Source organism: Triturus cristatus, chromosome 4_2 (genome assembly GCF_964204655.1).
Source record: "Triturus cristatus chromosome 4_2, aTriCri1.1, whole genome shotgun sequence".
NCBI classification, from domain to species: domain Eukaryota; kingdom Metazoa; phylum Chordata; class Amphibia; order Caudata; family Salamandridae; genus Triturus; species Triturus cristatus.
In genome coordinates, this window is record NC_140586.1 from 80,237,492 (window position 1) to 80,261,014 (window position 23,523).

At 43.8% G+C, this 23,523-nt stretch overlaps 1 protein-coding gene across 1 annotated transcript; it reads left to right on the forward strand.

Moving 5' to 3' along the window:
* The first annotated feature begins 203 nt into the window (after positions 1–203).
* GADD45GIP1 (GADD45G interacting protein 1) lies at positions 204–9,155 on the forward strand. Its single transcript, XM_085600621.1, has 2 exons — positions 204–607; positions 5,964–9,155. Exons 1-2 carry the CDS (start codon positions 207–209, stop codon positions 6,256–6,258), a joined length of 696 nt encoding a protein of 231 aa, XP_085456747.1. The 5' UTR covers positions 204–206; the 3' UTR covers positions 6,259–9,155.
* Positions 9,156–23,523: the final 14,368 nt, after the last annotated feature.

The following is a 23,523-nucleotide window of genomic DNA, read 5'->3' on the forward strand; positions in this document are numbered from 1 at the left end:
AGCGTGTTAACTATTACGCGATGAGCGCTTGAGGCCCAAACTGTCTGTAGACGCAGCCACCCCGCTCATGTGAAAAAGTTTACCTCAGGAGCTCGAGGCCGCTCCCTTCTACATCTGAAGAAATGTGACGTCACCTCTGTGACACCCCCTCACTGTTACTTCCGCCCACTTTCAGATGGCCGCTCTACCAATGACGGAACCATTAGATGGGAACAGTCGTCCTTTTCCCGCTGCAACATGGAGGTGTTGCTACTTCCGCCCTTTTCAAAATGGCGGCGCTCGCGTCCTTCAACCGGTGCTTTCGCAATTTTCCAGCCCTTTTCCCGTCTGGTGCTGCCGGGTACCACGCTCGTCCCAGGCGCCATGGTCTCGGCGGAGTACCCCAGGAGGATCCGGAGTGCCCCTGGAGAACGGGTCCGCGCTTCAAAGCACGATTGTATGGACATCATGGGGATGTATCAGGGGTGCGGCCTGAAGTACTATGGCCGAGCCCGCGTCAGCTCAAGGAACTGCAAGAAGAGGAGCACGAGTGGTTTCCTTCCTTGCAGGAGATGCAGGAGCGCATCCGGGTCCGGGAGGAGCAGGAGGCCAGAACAAGGAGGGAGAGGTACTTTGGCTTAGAGAGGGTATTTGGAGAGGACATGTGGTTGCTCTGAGTAGGTCTTATACCACACTTGTGTCCTCTATAAGTTCCCTGGATGTGTTATTAGTCAGCCTAATGGTATTCAGTTTGTCGACTATAGAAAGATGGAAGGCTGTTCTGGCTGACTTTAGAGTTTGTGGCCGGAGAGAGTCTGGGTGATGCAAAGTAGAGACCACGGTTACTGATGAGGCGGGTGGTAAGTTAGGGGGCTCGTGGTACTGAGGTTAAACAAAGAAGGAAGCTGATGGGAGATATAATTTATGCAGGTGAAACGTCCTAATAAAGGTGAGGAGAACACTACGAAGGGCAAAAGATCTGTATAGACACCAAGACGATGTTCATTATAAGGGCGAGGATAGTATATAGATTAGAAGGAACGCGTGGAACTCGAAGGTGGTACTCGGGCCATCTAGCCAAAAGTACTAAGGGAGAACGTTCCTTAAGGCTGGGTATTAGGTTGAGGTTTTGAAATAGGACTAGGGGTGTTAGAGAGGTACAGGAAAGAGTACTGGAAGTCCGAATAGGGAGAACAGAAGTTCACATACTGGGACACAGATTGGGAAATGGTTGAAGGTGGGTCAAGCAAATTGCACTGAAGCTAATTGGGAGTAGTGTTGATCATGAGTAGTAAGAAATTAGTTCGGGGTGGGAATGAGCGGTTCTGAGAAGGTAAGTGATGATGGCAACTGAAGTCGGATGTAAAAGGCACTGGGTGGACAAGGAAGGAGTGCTGGACAGGGGAAGTAGTGAGCCACAGAGGACTAGCCCTGGCACGGATCAAAAAAGAAGCGCTAAAACAAGTAGCAAGAGGTAAATCAAGGCCTCTGGAATTGGGTAGTATAGGTACTCCGAGGTCAAAGGAGGGACTCAAGCTAGTTGGAGTCTTCTTTCTCTTTGTATCTTCATGTACCTCACAGCGGTGAGGGTTTATGTACCTCACAGCGGTGAGGGTGTAAGTGCACCTGTACATTTAAGTGGTTGGTGTAACTTTGGCAAGGGCCGATGCTGCTGCAGGTGGTTGCGCCGGTGCAAATTTATATTCCGGAGCAGGAACCTGCGCGTTAACTGGTGTGAATGCAGATGCTAGTACTCATGTCAGCGCGTGTGACAGTACAGTTTCAGTGAATGTTAAACATACTTTTTTGTCCTGCCTATAAAGTCCCCCGTCGAAGATGGATTATCCAACTCGCAAATAACACGGGGGCTAGGAATTACAGGGATCTGTTCAGGCTGCTGAAGTACGATTCTTCTCCCTTATATGTTACGGTGATTGCCAAATTCTTGTTTTCAATGTGGTTGATTAGAAGACGACTATTACCACATTAAGGCAATCCATGTGTTATTAACTATTCTACCCATTGTTTTTTTTATTTTTATTTAATATTTAAAACTATGTATTACCCTTTTTAACCTTGTTGGTACTGTTTTATGTGGTATGAACTTTTATGGCTTTTAGCCGAAATAAAGTTTTCTGACTGACTGACTAAACACAATTGGACTTTAATACATTCACCTTAATTTCTTGATGAGCGATCGAAAGCCCTCTGCTGCTTGAGATGCATATTGATCCCCATTTCTGGTGTGTCTTAGCAGAAAATCTGTATTTAGAACTATTGCTAACCATTATTTAAGATGTATATAAGTGTGGTCTTTGAGAAGAGCATTTCTCTCACCTGAGTATATTGTCCATTTAGTGTATCATTCCACCTCCCAAGTAATACTAGAATTGTAATGCACGAGAGACTAGTTTACTACTCAAAAGGACTCTAAAACATCAAACATAAATAATGTTTGTAATATTTTTTTTTTTGCCTCGGATGCAATGTATACTGAAAGCAGTCATTTTTTATGCAGCAGGTCTTTTTTCTCTTTAGTCAGGACTCGTAATGGGAACCATTCCTAATGGCTTTGCTACTGCTTGATTAAAGAGGTGAGCTACAGAAACCATTTGTGGTCAAGATGCCAATCGCCCTATTTTAATATGTTTCAACCTAGTACCATATTTTATAATATCTCCTCCAGTCAAAGAGAATTTTTACACATTGGCATCAGCATGACTAGCTGCATGAACCCTTTAATAAATGACTTGGAATCAACACTGTCCTTAAGGAAACGTTTTAGACCAGGCGTGGCCACAGTATGTAGGCGAGCATTTTAAGGTACCATACATGCCTTTGGCATGGGGTTTTCTTAGATTTGAAGTGTTTGTGTACTTTTGGGGGACAAAAGAGAACATAGCTGATTTTCGAGGAGAAGGCAGACTCCACAGAGCCCTGCTAAATGGATAATGGTTGACTTTATTTGCAGTGTCTGGGCCACAAAGTTCAACCGGAGGAAGAATGGGGGCGTTATTTACTCAATACCAAAGGCTGTCTGTCTTATGGGCAGGAAGCAGCTAGGGAAGATCCCTATTTGCCCAGCTGCCTTAACATGCTGGTGCTGGGTTCTTCCCCCACTTAGAATAACAAGGGCAGGGAGGCGGGAGCCAGTGTGTGTTTGAAAAATATCCCAGCTGACACAAGCTTCAGGTTTCAGGGGCGAAAGAAGAGTCCCCTCTGAACTTCTATGACAAAGATGGTGAATCGCAAGGGTGCTGGGACGCCTACAGGGCCGTACCACCCTTTGATGGAGAGCCAGCGGGACCGTTAGGAAACGGGGACAGCCACAAGTGGATTACTGCTCCAGACCTGGTGCTCAGAAAGGCGAATATGTGGATCAGGTTTGCCCGCAGGCTCGTGCACAGTTGTCATCAAGCGGAAGACCATACCTGTACTTCAGTGGAATGCTTTTTACCACTTGACTTTGAGGGGGGGTGGAAGAGGTGCCAATTTGGGGTGTTTTCTCTGCTAAAAATAGTTTCGTTGGTTGCTTTATCTGGCAGCCTTTAGTCTCGATTGGGGGCTAGGTGCTGGTTCTGTGGAGAAAAAGAACAGGATGGTTAGGATGAGTGTACATTGTGGGAGTTGTGTGCATCCTGCTGCCTAGAATATTAGGCAGTGCTCAGGCCAAGATTCATGCACGCTAGCAGGTGTTAGACTGCCCTTGTACTGAAATAGCAGGGCAAAATGCTCTTCTGGGCTGAGATGTTTTAGAACACAAGTGGCTATTCCAATGTTCAAAAGAGCTGTAGCACTCTGTGTTCAAGTGCAGTGACAGTCTGAATTGGAAGTAAAGTCATGGAATAGCAGGGGTTACTGCACGTCAGGATAGAGGCGCGTGGTAAAGCTTTGTGGGCGTCCCATTTCTAGATCGGCAGAGAATGCTGCCGGTCAGAATGTTGATGCAGTAACACAGCTGTGTGGGTCCGTTTGGCGGAAGTACGGGTTATGACAGGCCAGTATTGAGGTGCAGTAGAGAAGGTTTGTAGGAATAACCGGTCCCGTATTACGACGGAGGATTGCATAGTATTGAGTTGCACTGGCAGAGCCGTGTGTGGCTCCTTGCACTGACTGACGCAGCTGGGTGTTGACTGAAGAATAATTGGGCATGCGGGTTAGAGTTGGAATGTACTCGCAGAGTTGGGTGGTTTTGCGAGGGGACAGCAGTGGAGTAACTCGACACAGTTCCACCTCACATCGGGTATTGAGGTGCGAAAGCAGGTGGGGGTGTGGTTCTCGATATGCATTAAATGTAGTTCTTTCCTCTTTAAAATCCTACACAGTTTTCGCCTTTTAAGTAATGTCCCGTGCCAGTGAATATATGGGGGTGTGTGAAAAGTGCATGCTCGTGTCCTCAGTGACTGTATGGTGCTGGATACTCTTGCGCTTGGTTCTCAGAAATGCTGGCCTGTCCACTGCTGGCGTAGAGATGGTGATAGGTAGTACTGATATTAGTGTACATAGATCATTTCCCAGATCCTAGCAGACAGCTGTAGCACATAGGACCAGACAGAGGGCCCTCGATAGATTCTTTCCCACTGACGCCACATTACAAGGCAAGCTCTGGGCTTTTTGCCAACCTTCCACTTGGTGGCATTGGCCAAACATTTATGCCCAGACTCTGCTGGAGGCATTCAAGTTCACACCAACCACTATTGTCTGCCCACGAAGGCGGCCAAACATATGGTTTCATTGGTGCGATATTGTAGCCAAGGTGGTCTCCCCCCAAGTTCATTATTTGCCGATAATTGAATTGCTCTACTTGTGACCCAAGACGAGTGCCACTGACAGCAGTAGTCAGTTATTGTTAGATGGCCCATCATACTGTCAACCACTACCCCAGCATCGTAAGGGTGTCCATATGGTGACATCTCTATATTGCCAATTATTGTGAATCAAAAGCGCTATACAAATGAATATAACGCCTGGGGATAGTTTAGCCATGCCGTTTTTCAGGATAAACTACCCTCTGTGGGTGCTTTCCTGTCTTCGAACTGCTCTTCTTTTCAGTAGCTAGTTATTTTTCAGAGCATATCTCTGAATCCTCCTAAAAGAACAGAAAATAACTGGTGTTAAGTTGAGAAGTGAAGGGGCTTTTTCCCGTTGGTATTTACATATCCGAAAAACGTTCATATTTAGGATACTTTTCTGACTTCTCGTGCTCTTTGGAAAAACGTCCATAGCATAGCAACAACTAAAGAAAACTTTGATATTACGGGCAGTATGCATTTTTAACAACTAATGCTCTTTTTATTGCCAAGATGACAAAAAAGCTTGGACTATGCCACAAAGTGTCTAGGTGTAATAAAGTTAAGGATGAGGAAGCAAGAGCTGTTTTGGGGTTGGTACCAGTTGAAGTAGGCCCACATGGCTGGAAATTCGGAAAAACAAATCTAAAATGACAAGAAAGAAACTAGAAGGACTCTTGAGTTCACTATTTTTCTGCCCTGTATAGTTTTGAGTTGAGTTTTCTGTCAGTCGACACAACCAAATGCTGTCACTGATAAATGTTGAGAGTTAGGGTTAGGTAGGTTGGATCCATATCTGATTTTCGTGGTTAATTTTGTTGAAAGCTGTGGATAATTCAACCTGTGCAATATAGTGGAACATCCCTTCCCTAACCCAAGTGCATGACTCGAGCATAGCCCACATCCCCTCCCAATATCAGTTGGGTATTAATTTGGCCATATCTGCTTGCACTATTGAGGGGGGTCCTTAGAGGGTGGCAACTGCTATTTATTTGAATGAGGGCAGTTGGGATCAATTTGTATAAATTATTAGGATGCCACATAAAATGAATCTGCCATGGAGTCAGCCTAAATGGCCTTATGTTGGGCGACAGATGAATGTTTTCTTCCCAGTGTGCTTGCTCCTCAAAGTAACTGTTGACTTTTAAGTGGTGCGTTGTATTTAATTTCCTGATTTTCTTTCTTTGCTGCCAGGGAGGAACTGATCGCTGCCAACTTGGCCAAGATGCCCCAGATGGTGGCGGACTGGAAGCGAGAGAAGCGTGAGCGCCTTGAAAAGCAGATGGAGGAGAAAGCCAGACGCGAGAGGCTCATGGCCGAGGCCAAGGAACGTTTTGGCAGTGCAATTGACCCGCGGAGCGCTAAGTTCCTGGACATGGTGAAGGAGATGGAGAAGGAAGAGCGCAAGCAAGAAAAGCTGCTGAAGAAGCGTCTCAGAGCCGAGAGCCGGGCTGCTGCCAACCCACCTGTGGCTGAAAATCCTTTGTAGACTTCATTTGTGGGCTCAGATAACCCCACAATGGCGTACAAGGAAAGTGGCTACTGGGTACAATCAGTTTCCAAGAAAAACTGACTGAGTTTTTCACTCCTGTTTGCGCCAAATCGGTCCACTTCTTGTTTTACATTAAAACTGGAGCGGTAGCCATTGAGGCTCCTGGTCTGTTTCCGTCCTGCCTGTAATGTCGGCATAGAAATCATGTCCTTAATTTCCACAACTTGAACGAAAATGTGTATTGAAGGGTGTGGTGGTGGGAGTAGCTTGTTAAAAAGCGATTTGTCCTCATTATTGGAAAAGAGTTGAGTGAATAGTGATGTGTTTTGATGCTATGACCAAATTATAAAACACAGAATGGGATTCCACAAAACAGACGCCCTCTCTACTACATTGAAGGTAGTCTCTTCTTCCTGCTTGGAGGCCACAGTGCTCTTTGTCACGTGGATGGATGTCTTTCTTTTCCATTAGTTTGAGTCGCAAGCGACTTATTCTTCAGCATCCATTCACTTACCAGAAAAATGCAAGTCATGTGTTAGGGCTATATTCAGCTCTATCTAGTGAAAACGTTATTTTATATAGTGTCCCTTCCAGTATCCAAAGTACTAAAAGATCACAATTGGTTAACTCAGTCATACTTATGTTTTGACCTTTGAAATGATGAACGTCTGCAGTGGCTGTACTTGGATTGGAAACCGTGAACTGCAAATTCGCCAATGTTATTTTTTAGCAGTTTATTTGGTCAAAGAAGCCCTGCATCTTGATGAGAAACGCTGCATTCATCAGACTATCCACATTGAGTAACAGTTGTGATTTACATGGATTAAAATGGCGTAAATGGATTGAATAATAACCTATCATATGCGTTACTCATGTTGAACGAAAGTGAATGGCTGGACTTTCTCTTTTTTAAAAAATTTCTTTATGCTTGTGCACAAAAACAAATTCAATATGAAACCTAGCAATTGTGCCTCTTATCTTGTCTTCCTGCCAGGATACCTGCGTAATTAAGATAACCTTGCCTTTTCCTGCGTACATTACTCCCATTCTTCTTTTGAAGATCATTTTTCCCCCTCCATTATTCCCGTTCAGACTGTCGGTCTTTCTGATGTGCTTTTAGTTTGTTTTATGCGTTCTTAATGCCTCTTAAATCCTTAGAAGAAAGGTGGTGATCTGAGGTGTAGATGAAGAGCATGAAACTTCATGATAACACGGGTATGAACTGGGATTCTGTACGCAGTGTGTATCTTTTTCTGTGAACACAACCTGACTGGGAACATTGATGTTGAAGGAATGGGTGACTGGTTGTCAATTACCTTGAGTACTAGTGTGAGAATCTTTAGCTGTCCTGTTTTGTGCTGGTTTGTTTTGTTTGCAGAGTTTTATATAGCGCGAACTTGACCAAAATCCAATCGGGTATCGGAACGTTTTACATAGCACCAGTTACGTTACATTAGAATACACATTCATTCTTTGTTAGGCATCGGGAGATTAAGTGATTTGCCCAGAATCACAAGATGTTCAGTGTCATTGCCGAGACTCCAACCCAGTTCCCCAGGTCCGAGGTCGAGCGCCCTAGCCGTTAGGCCAACTCCTCTCCTCAATGCTTGTTGAATGTAGTAGGGAAATTGATTAAGTTGAAGAGGGTACACGTGGAGGTGTTGCTAACTTGTCAAATGGGGGCCAAGTATTGTACAAGCTATTTTAGAAGTCCTATTTGTTCCGAATCGGGAGATTCATCATTGCTTTCACTGCCTAGAAGGTGAATGGCTCTTTTGTATGTTGAAGTGAAAGAGGACACCTCTCACTCTGGATGTGATGGATGGTAGGTCCATTCTGATGTGAAATGGGCTCACTGCTCCATGCTTAGAGAGGGGTAACAATTCTGTATTTATAAGAGGAAATAAACATTTTGTAGCAATTGGCACAAACAGATGGAGGACCTTCTAGTGGGGTGTGTGGCTGTCTGTCATGCGGCCTTTCTGTCTGGAGTTGAGGAAAATGTCTGCAGATATGTATTAAAATAGCACAATATAGACAGTGGTGTCTGGAAGAGAGGTGTTTTTTAGGAAGAAGGGTAGGGAACCAAGGACCGAACTTTGTGGGGTGCTCCTTGGAAGATGGTAGGAGGTGGCCAAACACAATTGGTGTTGTGGGGCAAACTAGGTGTTGATTATCTGGAAACAGGAAAGGCTGGAAGGCAAAATGGGCTGGGTGATTGGGTTGAAAATATCATAGAAATAAGATGGAAGAATGGTAGTTGTGAAGTGGTAGGAATGAATTTAAAGATAGCGACCTTAGTGTGTCAGGGGAGCAGTAAAGTTTGAGCCTGGGAACACTAGTCTTTAGTGTTAGCAAATAGCAGGGGATGGAGTGGTAGTTTGATGGGGTAGCCCATGGTGGTATTTTTGGGGTATGCAGGATTGCCACTGCAGATTTGACTATGTGCTGAGGGAATGCAACAAGTTGAATAAAGCAGATGTATATTGATGGGGCAGGGAGTGGGCCTTTAGAATATGTGATAGTGGTTGACTGACTGTAAGGCATTGGAAGTTTGGTAAGGACCGCTAGAATAGTGGCTGTGATAGGTAGATATAATTTTCTATTGGCTTAATTAAGGATTAGTTCTATCTATCTCGCATCCTCAGACTTCACGTCCTTACCAGCTCTGTACTACTTTTCGTCTCTGAATCCAGATCCGTCTTCCTATTGGTGGGGAAGAGGGGGTACTTCAGGCATAATCCCCAGCCGATCAGGGGTACAAATTATTGAGAGATTTCCTGTCAGTGAGCTATCTTCTCTGAGCCATCTATGCTCCTTTTTTATGTAATGTTTATGATGGTTAAAATAGTTTGCATATTTATCAAATACTAATAAATATGGTTTCTTTTGGACTTCAGGTCTAGTTGACACCTTAACATGGATATTCTGTTTGCAGTTGGGTGAAGAGGAAAGTCCCGAACAGTGTTGTTGGTGTGCATTGGGCATCAGAGCTTTGCTTTTGGCATCCAGCTTTTAATACAAGAGTGTCTTGAAAAGAAGGGGGTCAGCTTTGGCCATTCATAATGCTTAGACATAACTCTGTCAAATGTGTTTCAGGCGCCTACGCATTTCCTACAAGAAGGCTTATTTAAAGGCACGTTTAACAAGCATTTGCAATGCAATAGGTCTCGCATTTGCTAGAGTTAAAGGTATTGGCATTGTAAATGGCAATGCATTTAATGTATTTTTTTTTTTTTTAACTGATAAATTAAAAGCGTTGTCATTTACAATCTCAATAGGTTAAACTCGCAAATGTGAGACCTATTGCGTTGCTTTTTGTTGCAGAGGAAGTGAAGGAGCTAACCAGGAGGAGGAGTCGGCCTATTAAAAAAAAAAAAAAAAAAGCGTGGCTCAGCAAAGTCGCTCCCCCCCCCCCCCCCCCACCCCACCCTATTGTAAGATTTTGGTAAGCAGTGCAGCACGCCGCCTGTGGTGAGCTGCTTACTGCAAGCTTACAATTTTGAAAAAATAGACTTTGGCGAGCCGCGCCCTCCGTTTTCTAGGACGTGGCTCGCCTTGGTCTATTTTTTTCAATGTAAGATTCTGGTAAGCAGTGCAGCATGCCACCTCTGTCGCGCTGTAGGAGAATCATCAATGAAAATAGTGCTACAGACTTTAAAGAAAACATACGTGTAACTACAAGTAAAATGACCAGTCCTAATGGGAGGTTATAAATGTAGACAAGGCGGTACTAGGAGGGACTAGCAAGCCTAAAAACAAACCAGAAGCCAGCATTTACAAAGGACAATGACAAAAGCCAATGGAAAAATGTGGGCAGGGCTTTAGTCCATACCTGAATACAGCATGCAGAGCATGGGCTGCCCAGGCTCGACCTAAAAACATAAGTTCAGCTCAAAGAGACAACAGTCGGAGGTGAATGTGCAGGAAGTGCCAGATCCAACAGAATGCAGTAAATAGATATTGCTCCATGGTTCTATTCTATGATATTTTGCCTGCAATCCAGAAAGCTAAATAACCACTTAGAAGCAGGATAACCACTCTCAAACAGTATAACCAATTTCCCACCCTCATACTCACTCTTACCACATACCTCATCATCAGATCTGCTTGCTTGTTTCTGAAGTCGCCATGGTAGTAAGGATTCACGTAAGTGCGTACGGGACATGTTTACTCAGACGTATCACACAATGTCAGAATTGCCTGCCTCAAATATACTTGAAATACTAGTGGTGGCATTGCTTTGAAAGCCACCCTCTAGCCAAGGCTACAACCCTACCATCTACACCAACTTTTTCTAACATTCTGGTGAGATAAGAGCAAGAAGGCTGAGTGGTGCTGATAGCAAGGGATGCTTACATATTCTAATGGGGAGTCTGTGAACTGCTGGATAAATGAATCTCATCCATTTATTTAGCATCTCAGTTTGGAGGGAGCCTGTCTTTGCGCTCCAAGCTCAAATATTCACAGTGCCAACCTGGCTTGTTGACATAACTCTATGTACCGTTTTTAAAGCTTGAGCTAAGACCTGCATTTAAATGAATTTGAGAACAGAGAACCTCTAAAGTGCTTTATTCTTTTATAAAATATAATGCCTCTTTCCTTACAAAGCAATACAGAAACTAGCATGCTTCTAAGCATGGCTATTCGTGATGGTACAGTTGTCTATTTGTATTGACTTCAGATGGATGAATGGCCGAATCACCCCTTCCACGGTGTTTTGATCTGCAGGCTGAATGCAGATCTCTGCAAGATGCTTTAAACGACTTTTTTTCTTTCTTTAATATTAGTGTAGCTATGTCTTCTGAAAGGACGTTATGGCTTAGTGCATTTTGAAATGGAACTTTATTTAAGCGATTTATTTCAGTTCCATAAACACAAAAATTCAGTTTTATCTAACGCCCAGTCTAAAACTAGGTTATGAAACCTAGCCACCTAAAGTGTCAAAACTGCTAAAAAAAATAGATTAAGGTGATTACGAAAAAAAAAAAAGTGAATTTAAAGCGGTCATGCACACAAACATGAACATGTCACTGCTGCCCAACACCGACTCCTTGTGAATCTGTAGCCTTCTCAGATTTCATATTCTCTAAGGCAGCACTTCTACTGATCAAGGTTGCTTCATTTAGGAGGGCCATTAAATAGGTTGCTCGTCATTCAAGATGGGCGTGAGTACTCATTCAACTGACGGCGTTAGCAACTTTACCTTAACTGTCAGAAGAGTTAAAAGGATATGCCACGTGCCAGCTCGCGTTGGATAGGGCTTATCTTTAAATCCCAGAAGTTCCTCTGAGTATGTTTGTGTGACTGACTGAGCAATTGGGGAGTATGAGGGAGTCAACGTTTCACTGCATTAAAAAAAAAAAAAAGCTGGGATTTATTCCTCCCAACAAGAAGTCTCTATTGCAGCTCTATAAAACACCTAACACATGCATTCCAAGGGCAGAAGCACACAATTTGCGCTCTGTAGGGATTTCCCGCAAGTTCTGTTGGTACAGGCGCAGGCCTTCTATCTCTTCCTGTAAGGGCGGTGCAGCTAAGTGGCTTCACCGCCCTCAGGAAGTCAGCCGTCTATCAGCGGTGACGGGGGGTGGGTAACACAAAACATTTGTTCGGTGGCCACAGCACCGACATGCACTGAGCAGGTACTGCGAAAACAAAAGAGGAATGAAGGTCTGGATCAACAAGCATTTCACATGCAGTAGGTGTCTCGTTTATGAGAGTTTGAGCTATTGGCATTGTAAATGCCAATAGGTCAAACTTTTGTAAATGCGAGATCTATGGCATTGCAAAATAGCAGCCGCCATTGTCCCGGCTGCTTGGAAATTGAAAGCGTGCTTGCAGTAGGGCAAAACCCTTTAAGGAAAATAGTGCTTCCAGACTGAATAAAACCTACCATGTCGCAACAGAAGTAAAAGGGCCAGTCGCCATTGGAGGTTTCAAATGAAGACAAGGTGGTACTAAGGAGGGACTAATAAGGCGATTAAGGAATCAGAAGCCAGCATTTACAAAGGACAGCGACACATGCTTGTCACTGGAGCTTAGCTCCGAGCATAACCGTGGTTGCAGGTCTCTGGCAAGAGTAACGGGAACAGTGGTTGACGGAATAGTGCCGTGTCTGTCTTAACGCAAATGTGTCATCTACTAACCCTTCAATGTAAGACCATGATATAATCTCCAGGGCTGTGAAGAGCCGGTAACCCATGTGGATCCGTCAGAATTCTTGGAGTTGAGAATGTACCTTTGCAACAACTAGCCATATGAGCGGTAAGTGGAACATACACTGCCTGCTAATAAATTTCGCAGAGAGAGTTGAAATGCCTGTCAGTTTAGGGACTCATTTAACCCATAGGGCTGACGTTTGGGGGAGTCAGTGGCAACTCCTCACATTGTTCTCTGGCCACTTATTTGTTGTATATCTTAGTAAGATTGTCCAGTGGTAGGCAGTGAATGTGAGATTTCCGAGAAATTGAGGCAGTGTATCAAAAACATGGTGTGACTAGTAATATGGGGATTTTAGTGGCTGTTAGGAGGGTGTTCTTGAACTGCCAGGGGGAAAGGTGGCGTAGGCTGAAAAATAGACAACATTGTGGTTCCAGTTTATAGAACCATAAGCTGTAAACCACATATACAGTCTGATTATAACATTACTGACTAGTCAGTGCCATTAGTTAATTATCTTCACTGAGCCGATGGGTTCGAGCTTGCAGGCAAGTGAATGATTAGAGAGAAAGTAACAGTAAGTAATGTAATTGATTAGTCCCAACATAAGCAATACTCTTAGCACAGAATCACGCCAACTCTGTCACCACTTCTACTGTCCCCTCCCTGAAGAGGGAGTTTTCTGTGCTTAAGGCCTAAATTTGTAATTGCGGGCTTGACATCTAAACGGCTATCCCACTCAATATTCTAATGAATTCATCAGTATCTTTTGTGTGTTTCCAGAGAATTGGATTTTTATAGCATTCTTTAACCCCTTCAGCGCGGCGGGAATTCCCCCGCGGTGCTGAAGGGTTCGAGCGCGGGCGGGTCCATGACGGAACGGTTCCGTCATGAGCACAGCGCAACCGATGCTCATGACGGAACCGTTCCGTCATGGGCATGGAAGGGGTTAAAGCAGTACATTATCTAAATGCAACACTTTACTTTAGAATCTGTCAATGAACTGTATAAACAGTTATCCACTTTACAAAATGAATCTATTATGATGTTTACAAAGCCCTTCTATTTGGTTTTGCACTGTACACTGATTTATCAGGGGTAGCAAGCGCTATATAAATTGAAACCTTTTTCCCATTTCTATCCCTCCAGTATCCTTCTCAATCCAAATAACTGACTAACATATCCACCACTCTTTACTTTCATATTTCACTATACTTATTCAGCAATAATCCTTCTTGGGTTCAGGAATATCATGATCCTTACAGAAAAAGTGCTCAACACCCCATCAGGGGTAGCCAGTGCTATATAAATGCAATGACAAGCCAATGAAAAGTATGGGCAGAGCTTCAAATCCCTAAATCAATACAGCATGCCTCGCAGAGAGCGGTGCTCAGGCTCAATCTAAGAAGGTCTGCCATCAGAAGTTTTCTGAAAATTCATGTTTTTTTGGTCTGCTGTAAAGTTTGAGTTCAGGGTACTCCGTAGCTCATGATACTGGACAACCGAGGATCTGCTTCTGATTTTAAGTTGTTTGAAGGATTGTTGGGTGATGAGGTACGTATTTATGGAGTACATGTTCCTGGTTGTTGAATTCATATTGTTGACCGCTAGGACATGTTTGTGGTAAAGAACAAGACTTTCATTCATATTTGCCCTTTGGACAAGAAGGTGCAACTCTGATCACAAAAAACAATATGCAGTGCCATATGATAGTTAAGACAAACTACTGCTCAGTTGCTCAGGCAAAACATGCATTCCGGGACATAAGTGATGTTATACGTTGTATATATGATTAGAATGCACAACTATTGCTGTTCGGGCAAGTGGAAAAAGGAAACCTAGTAAGTTATGCTTGCGTTGCTAACATAATTCCAAAAATAAACACACTCGTAGTCTCACAGTTAGTGGGTACGACTAGCTAATACTTCCTGGGCAGAGTTTCCCCTCATTAATACCAGCTGAACACCTGAATACGTAAGTCTAAATCTAGCATGGCTAGTTAACCTTTGCAAAGGGACTGTCTGAACTACTCCATGTGTGACAGGTTTTCTTTTTAATTTGTTTGACCTAGAAAAGTAAGTAAAGGATCTTGTAGCGCTCACGAATGTCGAGGCATCTGGGCGCTGGTTGTAGCAGGAAGCGAGTAAAATAGGGAGATACCACATCATTTCTGTGAAGGGAATAGCCAGGTCATAAGCATCTTCCTAAACAGTGGTCTGGCAGGTTGAAGCCTGATGATGACTGGCAGCTAATTCCAGAGCTTCGACTCTCGATAGGAGAGGCATCTACCTCCCCATCTAGCCTTATAGATTTTGAGAGACCTGAACTAGACCTTTGTTGACGGATCTAAGATTCTGCTGAGGGGCGTGCCTCTGGAAATGTTTCTGTAGGTCCAACGACTCTCCTCGATACAGAGCTTTGTGCACCAGCATAGCGCCTTTAACTCGATACGCTGCTTGACTTGAAGCCTGTCATGTTCCCTAATGCTGCTAGAGATATGGTGGTATTTTGGAATACTAAGCAGCACTCTCGCTGCAGCATTTTGCAGTGATTGGAGTTTTAGCAGTTGGAGTTTGTCTACGCCCAGGAAGAGGGCATTACAGTAGTCGATTCGAGAAAGCATTAAGGCTACAACAGATTTTCTAAGGTCCAGTGGAATTAAAGGCAACATTTTGCACACTGGTTTTAATAGAAAAAAAGCAGGAAGATGTCAAAAAGTTGATGTGCCCTGCAAAGTTTAATTGGGCATCAAACAAGAATCCTAAGTTCCCTGCTTTTGCAGCAGGATTCGGACAATGACCTGCTCCCACTGGCCACCAGGATTGGTTCCAGTGGCGGTCCTTTCCCAAACTCCATGACCTCCGTTTTGTCTGTGTTTAAATTCAGATAGTTCTGATGCATCCCACCCATGACGTGCTTCAGACAGCTGTGAAATCTCCCTGCCACGGTTTCCACACTCGAGGAGATGGAGATCACAATTTGTATGTTGTCGGCATATGATACCAACGAGATACAGTGAGCCCTAATCAGCTTGGCCAGAGGCGTAACATAGATGTTAATTAAGGTTGGTGACAGTGCTGAGTCTTGGGGTACACCACCAGGTAGGGAAAACCTATCCGATTTAACATTGTCCTAGCACACCCTCTGTTCCCTTGCAGTGAGGAACGAGGTGAGAAGTTAGGGCTGCCTCTTTGATTCCTATAGCCTTCTGCCGCTAATGCTAGATTGTTCACAGTATCAAACGCTGCTGATAGGTCCATTAAGACGCATATTTCCTCCATGGCCATAATTAGAGCTGACTCGGTGGAGTGCTGTGGTCTGAAGCTGTTTGGGGGGATCAAGGAGGTCATTGGCATCTAGGTAGCCAATTACATCTTGGTTAATAGATTTCTCTAGGCTTTTGGCCGCAAGTGGTAGGCAGGCTATGGGTCGGTAGTTTTTCACCTACGTAGGGTCAAGAGAAGTTTTCTTTAGTATGGGTCTGATGCATGCTTTCTTCCAAGAGGCGGGAAGGTTCCTGACCTGATGGCATCATTCAGAAGTGGGGCTAGATGCGTACTAATCTTATCTGAGGCCATGTGTATTATAGCGGCGGGACAGGAATCTGTTGGTGACCCTGATTTCGTAGATAGTAACAGATTGTTTACTTTGTCCACCTTGTGAGAAGCTGGTCAACTGGCAGGCGGTGGTCAAGGAGGTGGGATCCACTGTTTGTGTTAACATGGGGGACGGAGGGGCAGCGATCTTCCCAGCCAATTTGTCCGAGATCGTTCGGACTTTGGTCTGAAAGAAGTTGGCGACTTTGAACCAAGGGCTTGATCAGGAGTGAATTGATTCTCCTGTTGCAATTTGGATAAGGCACATATTGTCTTTAAAAGCTCTCTTGAAGAGTGTTTTGTTATCCTGCAAATTACGCAGCAGATGGTAGGTGTTGTGGCTAATCTAATTATTCCGAAGAAGCTGCAGCAGCAGTCTCTAATTCAAGTGGTCCTGATAACTTGGAGATGCATCTGGTGCTTGTGGAGATAACGATACATTGATACAATTGTTTTCTCTATGTTGAATGCACTTCCCTGAAGAGAACCCCCTTTCTCTGTAGCCCAACAAAGTTGGAGATGTTTCATTACCTGTCGCACTTTGAAAATTAACTTACTCCAGCCTTTCTGTGGTGGGAATCTCTGTACACGGTGGGGCGGATGACAGAGGTTTGTGAATGACTATAAACCGGTGTATGTGGGTATTCCCAAACTGTCAAGGCTAACCATTCCTCTATCCGCCCCTTCACCAGCAAGGAATGTAATCCCTGCATTATATTGTATTGCAAAGGGAGAATAATGTGGGAGTAAATTAATGTATGGTGTCTCGTTTACCTATTGTGAATGCCTAGTAGTCATATATCCAGCTACTTGCACTCTGAAATTTTCAATCTTAAATAGTGAAACAAATCCGCATTTTATGTGTGACTTCAACTGTGCCCAGTTCTTAAAAAAAATATATAAATATTTGTTGTGCTTTTAGCCCCAGGCGGAAGAGCATTACTCTCCCCCCCTCCCCCAACCCCCCCATCACCCCTATGTTATTGGCGGATTGGAGTAGCTTTGCACCTACTTTGGTGCGCTTACACTGCAATACATGAGGGACTGTTTTACATCTGAAAAATATACTCCATCATTACACATTTAATTCCTTATGTCATACATGCTTTGTATATTAAAAGGCAATTTTGTTTAATGGAGTTTTACTGCAGTATACCTTTTTATTGGAAACTGGGTGTGAGCCACTAAGTCTGTTGACTACTGACACCACCCCTCCAACAACCATTACCAGAACTACTGTTACAATGGTGAACATCACCATTAGTATCTCAGCATTTGGGCATGTCTGTGTTTTTGTACTTTACCACATCAAAGCCAGACCAATTGGCTTTGCCAGTGCGTGTTTAATAGGAAGATACATTTTCTCCACTGTGATGAGTTTGTATGGTCAGAACCATTAGCATAACACTGCATACGTTTCGCTGAACTCTAACAGTGGACCAAATATTCTATTTATTCTTAAACTTTCTCTCCCCCTCACTTGATCGTTTAGTTTCCTTCATTCTGTATTGTCTGCCATCATCTACGTTTTCCAGGCTGCACTTTGTCTAGTGGTTGCTTGTTAATCATGGCTTTCCCTGGGAAGTTTTTTTCCCAGAATGCATGCTCCAGAACCCTACATTTTTTTGGTTGAACTTTGTGTAGATATTGCTGAATTTTCATTCCTGCCTGAAGTTCATATGGCATGTTCTCATTGAGAACCACAAGCCCTTTTTAGGTAAGGTATTATTATGGTGATTTGTAAAGCGTGTGGCCACCAACTAAGATTTTCCAGCGCTAGCCTCCTCAACCAAACAGAGGACGGTCAGCAGGCACATTACCAGTTATAGAGGAGGAAACAGCCCGGTTTTTAGCTGCTTCTGAAAAACTGATAGTGATTTACAGGTTCTAAGTGAATGTGGCAGATCATTCTAGAGTTGGGGGCTGAGAAATACTAATTCCAGGCTACCCTGATGAGACTTCTAATCCTAGAAACCATTGCCAGATCATGACTGCTGGATCGGCGTCTGCGATTTGGATGGTAACAAGATACAACCGGTCTCAGATACAGTGGCATTGTATTAGCTTGACACTTGTGCATGTACCTCAAGGTCTTAAAATTGCCCCGTCTCTCAATAGGCAACCAGTGCAGGGTCTGTGGCAGACTGGCTAAAGAAGTGTACCTGGGTAGATCAAGAAGTAGGCAAGCTGCCGCATTTTGGACAGTTTGGAGCTGTGTTAGCAAGGATTTAGCTACACCCAGATACAGAATATTGCCGTAGTCCAGTATGGAAATAACCAGTGCCTGAACTACAGCTATTTGGGCAGAGACCAGAAGGCTTGCCAGAAGTTTCCTTAGCCATTTAAGGATACCAAAGCAGGTGGCAGACAATTTATTTATTTGATAGGCCATGGTCAACTTGTCATCTATCTATACTCCCGGACCTTTTACCACCTGAACTGGGAAGGGTGTCCTACCCAAGTTAGATAACCAAAGATGAAAACCCCATAGGTGGGTGTGATGGTTAACTAGCAGATCCAGTGGAGGGCCTGACCTAGTGGTTGCTAGAAATGAGATAAATGAAGACACCTCTAGAAGACTAAAATATTCAAGGTGCTAGATGACCAGAAGGGGGTTTATCCAAGCAGGCTGTGTGAGTATCAGAAAATGTAGTTTGGGTATCCTCCTATCTTATTTTTATTCTATTAAAAAGCCCAATTTCATCACATTGGGCTTGTGATAGTGGAGTAGAAGAGGCCATAATAGCCTGATAAGAATCATTCCTAACTACACCAAGTTTTAGGGCAGTTTTATTGCGCCCGCAACTTTATCCGAATAATACTTGGCTCTAGCAGTGCAACACTTTTTCTGATAGCCCTTTTATAGCTTTGTTTATCCTTATTACTGTAGGTTTATTACCACGTTCTTTCCAGACTGTTGTATTCCCTGCCTCCCTCAAAAATGGTAGAGTGACTCGTTGTACCACGAGGGAAGGGTTCTCTTTTGTTTCCTAAATGTAGTAGGGGCTAAAACATCCAATGAGGATCTGATCAACTCATCGAGGTTGCAAGAGTCTTCTTCCACAGAGTGACTCAATACGGGACGATTGGCTTCGAGTAATGAATTTAAAGCAGGAAAATCCAACTTCGACCAGCTCCTGCCAGTGGAGCTCATCTAACAGTCTTCAATATGCCCTCCTGAAAGAGCAAGGAGAGAGAACGGGACTGCGAAATGGTCATACCATGGCAGGGGAAGTGGCTGGTCAGTCTGGATATTATTGAGGTTTGTAAAAATAAGATCCAGCAAGTGACCAGCGGCTTAAGTGGGGAACTTCATAAAAAAGCTACATATTAAGTGCAGCAAGATTCTCTATTACAGATGCAGCTGTGTTGCAGGCTGCATTATAAAAGTATATGTTAAGATCGCCCAAGATGTTGGAATTGGCACATCTGAGAAAAAATGATGCAAAAGCTTCCGAGATGCTTGAACTCTAGTCAGTCGCATTGACAGGTGAGTAATATATTAGGGTTCCAGACATGGTGATGTTATGGGCAAGTGATAGCGAAAAAAACACGCGCTTCAGAATCGGGAATTGACAGTTTATCAATTTTACATACATAGTGCTCTTTAAAAATAATAGCAATACCACTGCCTTTCCAATTTTCTCGGTCCATTCTCAGGATTTGGTAAGAAGAGGGCAGAGCTAAAATCACATCCAGCCCTGAGGCAGAATTTAGCCAAGTCACTGCTCTGTAAGAAAGATTGCATCTGGCCCATGGTCTGTAAGAAAGTTGAAAATGTCCCAGTGATGCTTCACTAGGGACTGGCAACCAAGATTGACTTAAAGCCTCCACAATCCTGTCAGCCGACAGCTTTTGATTTTACTAAATTGATACATATTAGTTACTTAGAGGAGCGTTCATCCAGCCTGCTTCATACATTGGTTTGTTGCTGTGTCACTCACCTTTTTTTATCCACCCACTAGGTCTTACAGCATGGGACAATGGGTAAGTCTACTACAACTATCGGAAGAGTGACTTCTGCTCTTTTATGAAAAGCACAATTGCACATAAAATAGTTCCCTTCAGGGTCCAGGAGTACTAAGGCAATGCACACTTTCTTTTAACCAATTCATATATTCATGGATGTTGCTAGCTGTGGGGCTCCGCTGTGCTCTTTTAAGGATGGTCTGGCTCACAGACCTACTTTCTTTTAAGGGCTGAAGTACACTCCATTAAAAAAACATAATCTGTCTGCAAGAGTACGAGGTAGGTGAGAAGGCAAATGGTAAGCCTTTATGGGGTAGCAGCAATGCAGTGAGGAAATGGTAGAGAAGCTGTCGGAACCCCTTTCAGAGTTCCAATAAATGGGAATTCGGCTAATGATCCAAAAGAAGTCATGGCTCTAGGGTGGTGTGGCTTGTGTAGATTTTTCCACTTTTTCTTAACCAGACTACTGTAAAAAACATCAAACAATTTTGGGTTGAGTTTATTACACAGATCACCCTGCAGATATCCAAGTCAATACAAGAAAATGCAGTTCCAACACCATACTTTACATCACGTGTGTTTTCATCTCAGGGTGAGATGGCCTCCAGGTGGTACCCTTCCATCCATTTCTGGAACATAGACATCTATGAGAACATGGTGACCAACCATATATGTCCTACTGTCTTACTTTCCTACAGTTCTCTCTATAAATTGGATCCTCACATAACGTGGTTGTATCTAATAAATGACCTGAAATTGTTATTAGAACTTTTCTAGTAATTAGGTCCCCTGTCAGTGTAGTCTTCACAAGCTTACTGTGGGCCCGAACAGTGCAGCCAGCCTCCATGTGAAATTTGAGCTCTTAGGGACCCACTGATCAGGAGCAAACAAACTGCCCACCATCCCTTAGACGAGGCACTCTTTTGGTCAAATGTAAATAGCATTCCATCAACAGTCATCATTCTTGTAAGTGAAAGGTAGCTTAGGTGACTAGGATAGCAAGAAATAATTAATTGGGTGCCACATGTTTTTCTGGCATAAAGGCAGATAATTGAACAATAACCAGGGATAAATATAACTCAAGAAACAGAGACGTTGAAAATTGCTTGCAACTCATCCCTTCTGTTGTTGGGTAATAGCTCTTTTGTGGTTTCTTTGGGTGCATCTGACTTTTTATTTTTAGCCCTGTATTTCCCCTCAAGGGCAGAGCCTGTCCTCTTTTCTAATGATCACCACATTGGGTCTCTTTGGGCACCCTTGTGCAAACCAAATCACCAACTATCTTGCCCAGCTCTCTCGGACTAGATAGCTTTGAATCCATTGGTTGCTAGTGTGACTTCTCTCATGTACAGTTTGTAAATATTTTTTCCTTATCTACCAAATTGTGGAGCCCCTCATAGGTATTTACTTTTCTACCATTTATCTAGCATTCCATTGACTTTACAGAGGCATCAACAAAGTCGACCCATGTCTGAATTCACCCCTTGTGTGTGTTCCTGAATTTTATCTGTACTCTTCTGGGGTTAAACCAAATATCTTGATGAGTGCCTCCTTCATGTGAGAGTTTGACTCTGCCACCTCATCGTCTAGTGTCAGCAGCCTATCTTTCCCTATTGCTGTAATCAGTTCCCACAATAAAGACCCCCAATGTCCCCACCCTTCTCACCCTTAGAGCTTTCTCATAGGATGCAAGACATTTATCTATATTATCCCCCCACTACATATTTACAAACAATACAATTTGGCAACCTTTGATCATAGCCACTGCCTGCATTCACCTCTGGCTCCTAGGCGTTGACATGGGAAAATTATTTAATTTTCTCTCATCGTCCATCGAAATCCCCCCACCGCTCTTACCCGCACAAGCTGCGGCTGGTATTATATGGTATGGTTGTGTGACCGTACCATGTAATACACTAGAAAAAACTGCCTCGAATCCAGTCAGGCTTGTTTGCAAAACCTTTAGCGGAACCCTGGGTAGCTGTGGCTGCAAGCAGCAAGGCTTAAACAAAGGAACTAGTGTAAAGCATTTAGAAGCACCTAACCACAAAATAAGAAAGTCACACAACCGGAATGCAATCCGACTTAAATTTATAAAAATAGATTATATTTTTAGAGTCCACGATTAACCAAATCCACTAGAGGGTTCCAGCGATATATATCTTTTAAGTAAATGCTAATTTCAGTACTTTTGACACAATGGCAAATAGTCATTGGTAACTGTAAAGTTTGGAAACTTTTGAAGTTTAGAAGAGTTGTGTTCTGCTACTCCAGCCCAACTCGGACAACCAAATCCATCAGGGAGGGGGGTGCACTAAGGAATATTTGGACAGTTACCTCTTCACCAAAGCATTCACCATACCAGATTTGAACTTTACATCACAACTGCCATAGACTTTAATGGAGTGGTCCTTATCCTGAGGATGCAGGAGAAGGAGGAAGCTCTGGGTGTTGTGCGTATACAGGGTCTCCTTGAGGTTACTCCTCGGTCCATAAGTCAGGTTGGGTAACATTGTTCGCAGAGGATCCCTCGAAGTCCTCATTGAGCTAGTAGAAACCCACCTGTTGCTGGGCTACCGCTCTTTGATCACAGCAGGTTCAGCGGTGTTCCTCTTGGGTGACCAATCTGGATTCAGATGATACCTCAGTTGCAACTTTTGGCTGTCGAGGATCGATCTCTTTGGGCACCCAGCGACAAATCTCCTGAAATGGTTACTGACTTAATGAGCTGGGCTACTTCAGCTCAGTTACGAGTCTCCCGAAATGGTTACTGACTTACCAAGCTGAGCTACATCAGCTCAGCGACGAATCTCCTGAAATGTTGACTGACATACCCAGTTGGGCTGCTTCAGCATTGATGGCCCTGGTGTTGGTTCCAGCGGGTCAGCTGACTGACCCATGCAGTAACTTCTTTGGATTGGGGCTTAGGAGCGTCTTTTCCTCGGGACAGGAGCAGCACACTGAGGGACATATTTACAAGGGCTTTATCTGCGCTTTTGTGGCTTACAAAGCCAAAAAAGCAGAGATAAAACCAGCGCCCTATTTACAAGAGGGTGCTAACATGTATAATCGCATGTTCGCACCCTTTTTCCCAACCCCTCCCTTTGCATCTCCAATGAGATGCAAAGTGGGCGTTACTGGGCGTAACCCGGATGGACAACATTGCAAATATCGCTGATGTTTACATCGCGATATTTACAAGGCAGGCCAGATGATTTTAGCAGACGTTAGATTTTGGCGAAAACTGCAGTTTTCGCCAAAACCTAACGTCTGCTAAAATCCTGACTTAGCCATCCCTAACAAAGGGGGTGGATTAAGCTGATATGACCCTGTGGGTCCTATCGGCAAGGTTATCGCCCTTTTGCAGGGAACATCGCTGGAAAACCAGCGATGTTTCCTGCAAAAGGACTATAACCTCGCTATCTCTGGAAGTTTTATCGCCCTGGAGAAACGCGTTGTTAGTAACGCGCTACCAGGGCGATAAATTCCAGAGATAGCCTGCGATAATATTATTATCGCTAAGCACGGCCAGCGA